A 15,107-nucleotide genomic window follows, 5' to 3' on the forward strand; every position below is an offset into this window, starting at 1 on the left:
GTTAATTCACGTCTTGGTCAGCAATATGACGATTTAGGAGTTTCGCATTTGCCATGCAACTCTCTCTCTCTCTCTGTCTCTCTCTCTCTGTCTCTGTCTCTCTCTGTTCATGCTCTTGTTGACTCTACTTTCCTATTAATCCATTACCCTCGTTTTTTCCTCGACTTGCCTTGTCCTCTTGTCTATCTCAACCAACCAACCAACCAATCAACCAAGGTAAAGGTATTTCTATTATAACCATATTTGATTGCATGTTAGACTTAGAGATCTCAAGTTGTCTAGGGCCAGCTTTATGAGGGAAGAACACATATATATCCTCTCCCTCGCTGCCTTTACCTTCCCAAGTGCTAAGCAGGGTCAGGTACCCGGCATTGCCAGCTGGGTGGACTGGAGAGCGTTCAGAAAAACATCGGGTAATTGTAAACAACCAAGAAACAAAAACAAAAACATCCCTGGGATTCCCCAATATAAACTATAATTGAGAAATTGTAAAGCGCTTCGAGCTGTGGAGAAGCGCTACATATATATATATATATATATATATATAAATGTTCTATTATTATTATTATTATTATTATGATTATTATTATGTGTATATATATATGCTAAAGTACGGATCCTGAAGGTAAAACTTTCTTATAAATATATGTCACGATACAAAATTTGAATAAGGTTTTGTTCAAACCAACGACAAAAGCATGCCAACGTACCTCCCGGACTTTCCTTGCCGAGGCCAGGCCCGACGGTGGCGAGGGCGAGTGAGACGAGGTGAACTGATGAGATGAGCAGCAGGAAGTTCCAGCCCATTTTCTGCACAGTATAATCCTCAGGAAGTCTTCATGGTGCACGCACCAACACACACATAAACTTTACACTCTGGTCGTTGTCGTAGTCCTTGACGTCGTCGTTGTGGTAATCCCTCTCGTCATGGCGAAGGAAGGATGCACGCAGCACGTAATCCAACTGCAATACGGTCTGAAAAGCAAAGAATGGAAGATGATGTCATCGGAGACAACACACGTCAGAAAATGATGTCATCGGAGAAAACACACGTCAGAAGATGAAAGGGTTTAAAAAGAGAGAGAGAGAGAGAGAGAGAGAGAGAGAGAGAGAGAGAGAGACAGAGAGAGAGAGAGAGAGAGAGAGAGAGAGACAGACAGACAGACGGGAGACAAACTGACAGAAATATTCTAATCTTTGTTTACGAGGGAATTTGATAAGGAACCGAGCGTTGTTGTTGTTTTTCACACCGCGCACTCAGCATCAATCAAAGGGACACACCTGTTTCTAACAACCGAAACACTGAACACAAAGAAATAAAGAAGAACATAAGGATCATGTCAGCTAAAAACAAAATGCTTCTCACATTGCATCCCTCATGTGCTAATGAACCCGCTCTTTCTGAACGAAGGACATAAATCTCCACCGTTTTCTTGCCTTTCTATTACACAAACGACATGCTGACAGTCTTCTACCGAGAGAAAAGTTCTTAATCCTTCACGCGTATGTTACTTGTCCAAAATCCGTGTGAGCAGATGCTACACGCACCCTCCGTAGATCGATTCGATATATATATTTGTATATGGGCACACATTCCTTCTGTTTTGATGAAAGATTTATATTGCTCTTACTTGGCGACAGTGAAACAAAAATACAAGTTCGTTGTAGGCTAACGGGAAAACACTTTTTTTTCCAAACCTCATGACCAATTTTCTGACTTTCTTCACAGAGAGGATGGAGGAAGAGGAAGAGGATGGAGGAAGAAGGTGAAGAAGGTGGAGGAAGAAGGTGGAGGAAGGGGAGAAGGGAGAAAAAGAGGAACGAACTCAGATGATGAAGAAGTCTATGAAAAACAAGAAATTCCTCCGAGGTAGGAAAAACACCCCCGTCCTTACCATTCTCACTGCCACCAACTGAGAAGGTTATTTCCCTTTGACCATTAATATGTCCCTCTATAAGTCCTTGTAGAATCTTAATCCACCAATAACTCCCTAACCGTGTGTTTGACTGGTCCCAATTTTTGTAAGGACCGTCTCAGGAATGTATAGAACCTGTTCACCAAGTTTGGTGACGATCGGTCCGTTCATTCTTGAGATCTATATGCGAACACAAACACACAAACACACAAACAAACACATCGACCGAATCCTATACACACCCCTATACCGGGGGGTGTGTAAAAATCCGACGGTGGAAGAGGAGAAAGCTAAGAACACTAAAATTATCAGAAGAGTGAGGAAGAGGAAGAGGAGGAGGAGTAAAAGGACCAACGTACGTAATGTGAGAGTATAATTCAGAAAACTATTGCCACTTTGCGTAGGCATTAGTCAGATTAAATTTATAGTACACGTCAGCGGAAAGTTAGTTTTTTTCGTGTAAAACCCTGGGCAGATCTGAAGTGTCGTACATGATTGCCTACGCCAGAAGGAACGCATCTGAAAGTACAACTAGTCTCAATGGTTAATCTCGGCTAATAACGGTGCAGAGGTCGATGTCCGCCCAGCTGCCCAGCTGCCTGCCTCTGTTGGTTCAGACAGTGGACACACGAATTTTGCCGTTCAATTTAATTGACTACCTGGTTTGTGATGGAGCAGTAAGAGTCGGCTCAGCTTTTGCCGTGGCGACATCATTAGCTTCTAGTGTAATTCCAGGAGAACAGACAGAATCTGAAAATCTCTCTCTCTCTCTCTCTCTCTCTCTCTCTCTCTCTCTCTCTCTCTCTCTCTCCAACACTTAGTGTAACGCACGCAAGCAAGCAGACAGACAGACAGACAGACAGACAGACAGACAGACAGACAGACAGACAGACTTTCGCGTTCCGTACAAACCTTTTTCAGACAGACAGACAAACAGACAGACAGACACACACACACATACAAGCAAGAAAAAGAGGTTGCGGAGCAAACGACCGAATACATTGTACGGAATCGAAACAAAGAATTAATTTCAAACATGTGATTTTTCTCTTACACACTGTTGGCGTGACACCCGTGACTCTCGGGGGTGGAATTGTTGGGAGGGGGTGGGGGGAGAGAGGCATTCAAAGCGGACAGAAGAAGACGTTGCACCAGCAGTTTAAGACTATAAACGAGAAGATTGACGACATTTGTCTCGATTCCGTACTGTCTATAAATGACGCGAACACACCGCCGACCCACCAGAAGCACAAAGTCTCAGCAGCTGTACACGATGGAAAGACCACTCAAAAACGGATCTTTTTTCCTTCTTCTGCGTTCGTGGGCTGAAACTCCCACGTACACTCGTGTTTTTTTGCACGAGTGGAATTTTACGTGTATGACCGTTTTTTACCCCGCCATTTAGGCAGCCATACGCCGTTTTCGGAGGAAGCATGCTGGGTATTTTCGTGTTTCTATAACCCACCAAACTCTGACATGGATTACAGGATCTTTTTCGTGCGCACTTGGTCTTGTGCTTGCGTGTACACACGGGAGTGTTCGGACACCGAGGAGAGTCTGCACACAAAGTTGACTCTGAGAAATAAATCTCTCGCCGAACGTGGGGACGAACTCACGCTGACAGCGGCCAACTGGATACAAATCCAGCGCGCTACCGACTTAGCTACATCCCCGCCCACAAACGGATTAAGAAGTAAGGATAAAGAGAGTATAAAAGCTGAAGTACATGCCAACCGCATTGTGTACCCCCAGACAGTACGGCAGTTTTAATAAAAACCCAACTGCCCCAACTGTTGCATTCGCGACAGCCTGCCGCCGCTAACTTGGATAGCACACGTGAGAAATCCATTATTTCACTGCTTCAATGTGGCCACATTTCGCGTTCCGTACAAACCTTTTTCACCTACCATTCTTGGACCGAACTGTCAGTGTCAGAAATGAACGGAGCATTTTACTGACGAAACGTTTCGACATGTTCGGGTGTTCTTAAATTCAAACAAATCAGTTTTGTCTCGTCTTTTTCACCACATAGGATTGGAGGGGTGGAGGACATGGCCCTGAGGGACAGGGGAAGGGGGGGAGCCTCTATCTTTACCCACTTTCCTCCCAGCGACAGCGTGACCGACAGGTGAACAAAGACAGAGGCGCGGACAATAGCGGTGCACTTTCCGCCCTCCCCCCCTCGCCACTGATGCAGAACGAGGGGCGCTGACTCAAACCTCCAACTGCACGGAGCAAGCAACAGGCGAGCGCTCCACAGGCGTATGGCGCCACTCACTTTGTCCCAGTACCTGTAAGTTTATGCTCTTATCCACTCTCAAAGTACGGTGGTGGGTACACTTTTCCGAGGACACTGCAGAAAGATGCCATCTTCTCTGTGTTATTATTGACCTTACCATGATATAAATCACCGTACTTTTCGCACGAGAAAAAAACATCGTTGCCCTTAACAAAACTACACTTACAATTCTACAGCCTCAAGCTATGCTTACTATGCAGAGCGGAACGTTTTTGCCGAATTAATTTTGGAATTAATATTCAGGGGATACAAAATCACACTCTGCAGATAAAGCCGTCAGACTGTTGTTTTTTGCTATGTGTCCGTGTGGCAGAATGCTCTTATCGCATGCTATGTGTCCATATATAAAAGGATGCTCCTCTTATCCCATGCTATGTGTCCATATATAAAAGGATGCTCCTCTTATCCCATCCCTTTGGTAGTTTATTTTACGATCGTCTGTAGAGAGGGAAAGTGTCTTGAAAAAAAAAGCATCTTCATCTGACAACCTCCAGTTGCTAGTGGTCTTTTTTACACTACGCTCAGTGGGTATTACGGGGTGGAAACGGGACAGAAAGGGGGTAGGCTCAAAAAAAGGCGGAGATTTTTTGGCGTGTGTCATCCTAACCCTGGCCTTGCGCGCTTGTTGACATTTTCAGAGAGAGAGAATGATAAGAGAGAGAGAGAGAGAGAGAGAGAGAGAGAGAGAGAGAGAGAGAGAGAGAGAGAGAGAGAGAGAGAGAGGTACATGAAATTATGTCTTATAAAATGTCCTGTCTCCCACATTTGAAAAACTTAACGTAAACGGACAAAGAATGTTTAACATAGACATTGACAACAATAACCACGTATCGCATTGTTTTTAATGTCCACCTTGGTGTCTGTCGTTAAACTTAACCGACTCACAACACTCATGACAACAGAACACCTTTACAAACGGAGGGGGTAAACTGTCAAGACAAAAACTGTTGCAACCTGTGCAACCGAAATAGCGTGGTGGCAGAGAGTTTTGAAACCACAAGTATTTGAACGTTTCAACCCCTGTACTGAAAAAATGGGGACAGAAAGCTAGGAGGACAACTGAGAAGCATGGAGGGAAGGGGGGGGGGGGGGGTGGGAGGTCAGAGAAGCTGAAGAGCAAACACGCGACAGGGGAAAGAGGGGACACAAACATTGGGGATTCTATTCACTCCCACCTGTCGTTCGAAACCCCACTCAATCCCCCCCCCCCCCTCTACCGCCCCCACTCTCTTACCATCAACCTCCCCCCCCCCCCCTCTTCTTTGGATGGTGGTTTTAGCGTTTCAGGGCCATCTCCCCACGCCCGAACTGTCGCATTTCGGTGAGATCAATGGACAATTCAAACCTGTGGCTAAGCACGGACACAAAGTGACCAAGGACCCTCCAGTCCCAGATCCTTTCCCCAACAAGCAGTCCAGCGTCGTCCCTCGGTCAAATTTCCATCACAAAGATCTCTTCGTCACAGGTAAGTTATCTTGATCGCTTTAGCAAATACCTGTGCTGCTATAAGCTCCGGGTTAAGTTTGTCGGAATGAAATGTACACAATGACTTCAAACGAGGTCCAAACAAACAGACCGGGCCATGGTGCAAACAGGACCATTAAAATGGAGTGGAGGCAGTAATGGTCACTGAGCTTATCTGGATTAGTACAACGATACACAGCGTTGAGAGCAAACGACGGTATTTAGTACCTCCAATAACAAATAAACAAAAATATATAAATAAACACATTTTAAACAAGACAAATAAATGCAAAAAATGAATTACTTGAACATGATTTCTCCACAACACCGGCGTCTCATTAAATGCTTGAACAAGACAGACAGAGACAGACAGAGACAGACAGACAGCAGACAGACACGCAAGCATCTTAAGAATTCTTGTTTAACAAAAAATAAATATATATATATTTACCCCCCCCCCCCCTCCCCCATCCGGTGTTTAAATCAAAGTCAGTCTCCGGGGAGCCGGGTCTTTTAGCCAATTTAGCCACGAAACGCAAGTAATCGGGGGCCGGCTGCACGCTACGTCAAGCCACTCATGCGGAACTCACTGCAAGTCAGGCAGAGAGACATCGAGATGAAGCCACGTCTCCGTCCCGTCACACACAACTAGGGAGGGATGGAGAGAGAGAGAGAGAGAGAGAGAGAGAGAGAGAGAGAGAGAGGGTCCAGAGAGAGAGAGAGAGAGAGAGAGAGAGAGAGAGAGAGAGAGAGAGAGAGAGAGAGAGAGAGAGAGAGAGAGAGAGAGAGAGAGAGAGAGAGAGAGTATAAATCGCGCCTATAAATCGCGTTCAGAGCGCCACCGTGGCACCGGATCTTTATGCGGCGGTCTTCCGACAGCGGACCGGAGTGGGGAAGCCCTCCCCCGGCTCCCGTGCACCTGTTGGGCGGCTAATGAAGCAATTTGGCGCAGTGTAAACCCCCGCTGCTGATGCAAACCCTACACAGCTAACGCTGGCAACAGAAAGACAGACACAACGAACAGTCGACAAAGGAAGAAGAAGTAAAAATTGGAGTATCAGAGATAAGTTAGGGTAGATGTATAGAGAGATAAAAGAAAATGGAGGAAGAAGAAGCAAATGGAGTATTAGCGATTGAGACGGACGGGACAAGAGCTAAATAAAGAAGGTAGAGCAATTTATGACGACGGAGAAAGAAACAACCAATTACTCAAATCATGGAGGGGGGGGGGGGGGGGGGGGGGGAGGGGGCGAGGGCATGCACCACAATGAAGGCAGGAGAAAGAAGCACACTACAGTTGGGAAAAGGAATGATGTTGTCACACGATGTCAGAAATGGACGGAACTGAGAGAAACGGGGAGAGTAATCGGTCTAGAAAATTCTGATCGTCGGGGGTAAACGGACAGAATTTTATGACATACTCTCCTCGCCATTCAAGATTAGTACGACACACAAAGGGGTGAGCGAAAGGGCGACCAGCGAAAGGACGACCAGCGAAAGGGCGACCAGCGAAAGGGCGACCAGCGAAAGCGAATCCCACTCCATGGACGACACTAAGCAAGCCATGTTTAACGGTTTTTTGTTCAAGCTTTCTTCGCAGAAAAACACGTGAAAAGATGGCATAGTTACCCGGGAAGGCTAGCACAGTGGAGGAAAATAAAGATATTTTATGGAGCCCTCCTCACCCCGGCTTCAAGAGGCAGGGTCTGTTTGCAATTACAGCGAGATACGCCTCACTTGCTCACACGGTACTAAGTCCTCACGACCGCTCCCCTCTTTTTGCAGCACTAGCTGCCAAGAGTCGCACATCCTGTCAAATAGTGCCCTGCTTTTGTCTTTGAAAGGTTGGATATAGGATGGTGAACCTAAGATAATTCCTTCATTTTAGACTGTATAGTATTAACAATCTTTATTCTGTTAGCGGGGGCGGGTGGAAATTAAGAACCGCAACAACAAAAACTGATCTTCAAGTACAGTTTGTTTGTTTGTTTGTTTGCTTAACGCCCAGCCGACGTGACCACGAAGGGCCATATCAGGGCGGTGCTGTTTTGACATTATAACGTGCGCCACACACAAGACAGAAGTCGCAGCACAGGCTTCATGTTTCACCCAGTCATTATTCTGACACCGGACCAACCAGTCCTAGCACTAACCCCATAATGCCAGGCGGAGCAGCCACTAGATTGCCAATTTTAAAGTCTTAGCAAGTTAGGTATGACCCGGCCGGGGTACGAACTTCAAGTACAGTGAATTCATTTCAAAGTGTGAGAAAAAAAACCCAGGACATCCGACATCACTAATAAATATGTGTGTGTGTGTGTGTGTGTGTGTGTGTGTGTGTGTGTGTGTGTGTGTGTGTGTGTGTGTGTGCGCGCACGTATGCGAGTGTGTGCCTATACCATGCGAGCGAGTGTCCGTTGGTCTGATGGGAATTCAAATAATGCGATTTGACGGTAAAGCACAGAATTCGGGGAAAACTGACCGAAATAAAAGTTGGGTTAACTGAGCAGATCAATAAGCGGTTCTCCCTCCTATTTCTCCGTGCAGCAGCTGTGTTTTGGTGGTTTTCCCCGTAAGATCGGGAAAAAAATCACTTGATCTGGGAGGCAGGAATGCCTGACACGCACATATGCCCCCCCCCCCCCCCCCCGGCTCTAAAGATACCTTCCGTCCAGAATACCGAGATCATCGTACTACAGCGAAACCCCATTTTAAAACCAGGCCTTTCAAAGGAGGGAGTCTTAAAACTGGGCTACATTTGATACACAGAGGTTAGGAACTGAAATCTGAGAAACAGGGTCTTTAAACAAAAGGGAGTCTTTATGTTGTTGTTTTTCAACGGGTGTTCCACTGTAATCCCAAGGGCCCCAGAGGGCTTTTACCTTTGTACTTGGACACACATAAAAAATTAACAGTCTTTGCATTGAAATTGTCCGTTTTGAAATTCAGTGAGACTTTTTGGGGGGCAATACATCTTATATTGAATTATTGATACTTCCAATAGACTCATTGCACTAGGCATTAGTCTGTTGAGTTTTGGTACATCACATGTGAAAGCGGAAGGACGTTGTTATCCAAAGTAAAAGTCTGGACAGATCTCTGGTTCGGTAGACGACTATTTACCCGCCCCGGTAAGCAATGTAAGAAGAGAAGGCAAAACGCGACTGTCGCCGCCGCTTTGGCCGATAACCGTCTTTCAAAATTCAAAAACGGTCGTTTTAATGTATGCTTTGTCACAAGCCGGGTCTTTACTACCGCGACCACTGTCCCCTTTATCCGTAGATATAACCGCAAGCAGACACTGTGACACAAACGCCACGTACGTGTAGCTCTTGACCAAAGGCACTGACCCTGAATAGCCCATGTCCATAGGTGAGATTTTTTGCATCTCTTGACCAGTTTCTTAATTCACCACACACACACACACACACGAAAAACAGCTCTTTCTGCAATCCATTCATTGCTTCTGACTTGAATACTTGTACAATTCACTTTTGCTGGTACATCTCGACCATTCTCTCCGTTTATTTACGACTACGACTGACGGATGCAATATTTTGATCGTGGCAATATGAATAAAACGCTGAAATTGTTAAAGACAATCACCCCCTCCCCCTATCCCATCTCTTACATTGCCTTTTCATTCGCGTATTTCAGCTGGTTTCATCGCGAAGAAAGTATTTCATCTGTCCTCATAGCGGACAATGTATTCTCCGTCTGTCTTCATCGCGAACACTGCAATACATGTGATTTTGTGTCCTACAGCAAACCGAGGACCTGATCGATACGAGCTTTCTCATTGTTCTGTTTGCTATACCTCGGGCCCTTCACTTCGTTATTAACTGCGAAAATGGAGAGAAAAAAATCCGAATCGAGGCCAATGCACGAAACCCTTGTCCAATATCCAAGACACCAGAAATACGTTACATACCAATACACGAAGTGAAAAAAACAACTCGTCCCACGTAAACTCCGAGCAGAATCAAATCCGGGCAGCCAACAGAAGAAATAAAGCTCCACTTAAATATACACGTTTTGTATCCACAAAAAAAAAGAGAAGAAGCTCCCCGACATCTGCGCATTTACAAAGCCTTCTGAACCCTACACAGAAGTTGATAAAAAAAATCAAGTTTGAACTTGAAGTATTTTGCAAACTGATGCACACCTTAAGTTACCTTCTACACGTGCTTGTCCCGGTGTGCAAATTGTTCCATAGCCACGCCCATAGGGGTGGGACCCCCCCCCCCTGTATTTATCAGGTGTGAAAGCGTGGGTCACTGACCAGTTTTAGAGTCCCACGAGAGATCGCAAGGCAAAGTGCCCGCAGCACACAGCCGCGGATGAGGTGCTAATTGATTAAGGCAGTACTTCATATCCTCCCCACTGCGACGACGACACAAGGGCGACAATCCGAGATCACTGCTGCCAAAGGCACCCGTCCACCAATCACAATCGATGTTTTATCCACTTGTGCTTGTTGTTCCACCCCGGAAACGATCAACTTGTCAGTTGATCTGTAAACCCAGCCGATCAAGCTCTGATCGATTAAGCATTCACAGCGGTACACACCACATGACCAATGCCGTCACAGATCACAGAGAACAATCTCTGATCGGTCCGATCGTAAACCAATCAGGCTCGGCGTTTGAACACTTCCTCTAGTGGTGGTATCACATGAATCAACAAGACAATCCACAACACGCGACCCGTGTCTCGAGAAGCGTGGATCCAGTCAATCCAATAAATCTGTTTGGCCAGACAGACAGTAATCACTGTCCACACTTTGACCAGTGTCTTGACCAGTGTCTGGCCCAGTTGTAATTCCTGCTAGCTCTTGTACTCCCCCCCCCCAACCACCCTACTGTTCCCTATTCGTGGCTATCTCTTAGTCTTACAGTTACACCTCATCAGACGTGTTTGTGTGCCGATCACTCAAAAGGAATAGAAAATCGATCAAACACCCTTAACATTTTATTCCACAGAAAGCAATCATTGACGATAATAAGGATATTTATATCAAATGACTAGTAACCAACCATAAAGTAACACCCCCCCTCTCCCGCCCTTGGGTGGCGTAACCCTGTGGTTATTTTACCTACGTTAAATACCCCGTACCCGTCAAAAGACCGGTGTTTACAGGCCGATCAGGGGACAGTCCATCGATCCAACGATTATGTCCACACTGGGACAACAATCACTGGCCACAATAGTGAACATGTAACCGGTGTGACTGTGACTGACGCATCAATTTGTTAAGCAATCAGACTCACACTTCTTTCGCCTTCTCCCTAACCCTTTTTTTTTTACCTTGTGGCTCTATTGCACCTCCTGTCCGACAAATGGCCAGTACCCCCCGGGTCATCAGGTAATCGATTCAATTTACACACTCGGACCACGATCTGTGGCCACTTGTTGCGCCATCAACGCCACAATTCGCACATCAACAGGTAAATTTAGACCAATCTCACCTCCCGAACTGACCAGCGTATCCGATCAGATTGGGGGGGGGGGGGGGGTGTTAGAGTCCCTTTCCAGTTAGGAGGGGTAGTGTCCCTATCAATGTATAAATTAGTTCTTCACACGGACATTAGATCGAAGCACTGGGGACAGACAATCAGCGATCAGAGTTGCGTCCACTTGTTGATCACCAACCGCACACCTTTCCCTTCGTCGCTCTCTCACCTTTATCAAAAGAAGAGGGAGACCGGTTTTAGGGCACTGAGGGGACAGCGGAGCTACCACCCCCTTCCCCACCACGACCCTCTCGAAAAGGGGTGAGGTGGCGTGGCTCAAAGCAAACAGAGTCCGCCACATCCGGCCCCTCTCTTCCTATTCGCCACAAGAACCGAGCGAAAGCCGAGAGCCAAAGTTGAGGTCAATCTACACTCGACCCACCTTTTTTCCCGCGCTTTGGGTTTATGATAACAAAATGCCATTGTCAATATTTCTCACTTAGTCTGTATTACAGTGAAATTTAGGTTAAACAAAATTACGACATCGTAGCACGCAAAAGCAACTGCTAATTGTGCTTGATATTCTCGCTGTTCGTAACGTCCATACCAACATGATGGCCTACTACGTCTTCAATTTGCGAAAAGACGAAAGAAAATATAAGAAACACAATAACAAACACACAGAGAACTGTCATGTGACCAACATGTCTGAGGCACGCCAAGAGAAAAAACTGTCCTGCAACCTAACATCAATCAATCAAAAACTGTCCAGCAACCTAACATCAATCAATCAAAAACGGCAACACAACTTTTGTTTTTTTAGATAAGAGAAATTAAACACGGGAGGGATTCCCTTGACCGTTTGTTGACCGAAAACTTCAATTAATGTACGTTATACAACAATCTGCTCCTCCGCACAATGCATCAATGATCAATAAAATCGAATGAATCGATTGAAGATTGGATTTTCCTTCTTTGAGACGTCAGCGTTTAAAAATCGGAATTTAGGTGGATGGCCATCAAAAGAGTACACATTTCTGTGCGTTCGATCTTAAAACATAAAAGGAATTCTAATTAAAATCGAAAGACGTATTCATACATCTTATTTGTAATTTTCACCAAAATATGACATTTTACACAGGTCTCGACAGTTATTGTTCACCTGTCTCGGAGAAACTATTTTGCTCTGTGAAAAGTGTCATTTTTGGGTCAAAAATACAAATATTAAACGTATAATACAGAACTTTACCAACATACCTTTCTCAAAATAAAGCCTGAAAATCGCCTGTAAACAATCAGGTAAATCACCATCGATCCATCTAGGCTTTTCCACAGGGTGAGACTGAGAGCACCATTCCACAGGGTGAGACTGAGAGCACCATTCCACTTGACGCATACCAACATTATGCCTGCTTCCCGTGCAGAGTTGGGAGTTTTTGGGTTTTTTACTGATTTATTTATTTTGCAAGTCCCACCCATGACACATGTCAAAATCAACTCAGCGAAACATTCGCGCTCTGCACAGAAAGCAGTTAGACTGATTCCGATTTTAATGTATGCATCTAAGAGAAAGGATGCTCTTCATAGTACCCCATTGTAAACGCTTGGACTGGTGCTGTGCTGGTTTACATGGAAAGGAGGGTACGTGTTTCTCTAAACAAATGCATACGTGACCGTTTCTGAATTTGATTTGAAATGCAGCTCAAGACGCAGACCCACTACTGTTGCAATCATCCTATCGATAACAAAATATAATCACTACCCACCGAAAAGAAAACTGATAAAATAATCCACAGCAGGTACTGATCCTTGATTTTATCGAAATGTTTGACAAAACTGTGCTTTGGTGTTTTGTTTGATCGATGTTTGTTTTATTCTTAGTTTTTAAAAATCTCACATTGATAAAGAGATGAAGGAATGAAGGCGTATTTTAACAATGTAACACATTGACAAGCTATCAAATCTAGACGGGCGCTGTGGCGGGGTGGTAAGACGTATTTTAACAATTTAATACATTGACAAGCTATCAAATCTAGACGGGCGCTGTGGCGGGGCGTTAAGACGTCGGCCTCTTAATCGGAAGGTCGAAGGTTCGAATCCCGGCCGCGGCCGCCTGGTGGGTTAAGTGTGATTTTTCCGATCTCCCAGGTCAACTTATGTGCAGACCTGCTAGTGGCTTATCCCCCTTCGTGTGTACACGCAAGCACAAGACCAAGTGCGCACGGAAAAGATCCTGTAATCCATGTCAGAGTTCGGTGGGTCATAGAAACACGAAAATACCCAGCATGCTTCCTCCGAAAGCGGCGTATGGCTGCCTAAATGGCGGGGTAAAAACGGTCATACACGTAAAATTCCACTCGTGCAAAAACACGAGTGTACGTGGGAGTCTAAGCCCATGAACGAAGAAGAAGAAGAAGAGCTATCAAATCTCAGCAACTACTTTATAACATTTCTTTCGTTACCACTATCGTCACAAATCGTGGTTATCAAGACCATTTACACAACAATCTAGCAGAAAAAAATCACGCTTTTGTACAATTTATCACCACAGCACACAAAAGCACCCTACCCTGTTCCTTCTCGGTGGTGCCTCGGTAACAAAAAGAACGACTTTTTGTCGCGTCAAAAAGAGGTCACCCCCCACCTGGTTTGTGTGGAGACCAACTTTCCATTCCTCTCCATAAAACCCGAACTAAAAAAAACAAAAGCTCCACGCGCGGTCTCCGATACGCATTCGTCACATGTCACATCACAAACTGTGAAAGTTGTTCCAGTAAATCCAGGTTATCCTTTGACGAACATCCGCAGCAACATCTCCTCCAACAAACAATACTCCTTGATCCGGCCAAGTCGCAAATCTCGTGTCCCTCGAAATCTTCAGTGACAGGCGACACTTTTAGCCCCCATCCACTCAGTGTCGTCTGCTTTCAATCGCAGGTTAGCAAAAAAACTGCAATCGGAAACACATTTCAAAATCGTTGAGACATTACAACACGTACAAAACTTACCTCGGAACGGGTTAGCTAAAAATCCATTGACAAACAAGAACGTACTGTCCACAGCGAAGCAACAAGTTGATAGTATTCTCGCAAAAATGCACACAAGCGTGGGCCGCAGTATCCAAGCGCTGAGCACAGAACGGAACAGAAAAGAGAGAGAGCGGCGAGTAGTTCTAACCTCCCCCTGCACAACGCTACTACTTTGGCCTCATGTCTCCACTTTTTCCGCTGCGAGATGTACACTAGCATCACGTGACAGGCACACACACACACACACACACACACACACAATTGGAAACCATCGAAGTTTGGCGGTCGGCGTGACGTCACGAGAGAAGCGAGCGCGCCTCGCGATTGGGGGAGGGGAGAGAGGTTGAGCACGCGCGCTCGCACTATAGGTATGCACGCGAAAAAGGGGGCGGAGTGTGCTGACGAGGGGAGCGGCGATTGGCGGAAAAGTTTGATGGATTTATTGGTCGTGGATCTTTCGTTGGCTCGTGTCAAAGGAACGGTTGTTTACGTTGTCCATTAGCGAGCGGAATTTGCGAGCCAGTAGTGGACGGTTTACCTGTGTCGGTTATGCTCTCAGTACATTGCGATTCCTATTTTTTTAATTTTTTACCTGTGTTATTGCTTTTATTTCTTTTTTCAGTGAAAAATATTAGTTCATCACATGTGTTTTTACAGTTAGGGGAAAACATTCATGTTGATACGTTAAATCACACTCACGAGGGGGGGGGGGGGGGAATTTGATGCAAACATACACACACTGCGGTTGACTGACTCACATACACACATACGAACACACTGACACACACATACGTACACACACACAGTGACACACACACACACACATACACACACACACACACACAGTTTCTTTGATAATCAACGGTCTGCCCGTGGACCATCGCCCAAACTCCCAACAACGTTCCAGGCCTGTTTCATACAACCGGCCGCAAAAAACACACGCCGA

General features: G+C 45.5%; 1 protein-coding gene across 3 annotated transcripts in view; it reads right to left on the bottom strand.

Annotated features, from left to right (window-relative positions):
• The window catches only part of LOC138983237 (fibroblast growth factor receptor 4-like), a 96,725-nt gene extending 82,338 nt beyond the window's left edge, over positions 1–14,387 (bottom strand). For all 3 annotated transcript variants that reach the window (XM_070356656.1, XM_070356655.1, XM_070356654.1), the window contains exons 1-2: positions 14,141–14,387; positions 711–975 (exon numbers count right to left, since the gene is read on the bottom strand). In XM_070356656.1, coding sequence (XP_070212757.1) covers positions 711–807 — 97 coding nt within the window. In that variant the 5' untranslated portion in view covers positions 808–975; positions 14,141–14,387. The remainder of the gene's footprint in view (positions 1–710; positions 976–14,140) is intronic.
• Positions 14,388–15,107: the final 720 nt, after the last annotated feature.

This window comes from Littorina saxatilis, linkage group LG12, assembly GCF_037325665.1.
Source record: "Littorina saxatilis isolate snail1 linkage group LG12, US_GU_Lsax_2.0, whole genome shotgun sequence".
NCBI classification, from domain to species: domain Eukaryota; kingdom Metazoa; phylum Mollusca; class Gastropoda; order Littorinimorpha; family Littorinidae; genus Littorina; species Littorina saxatilis.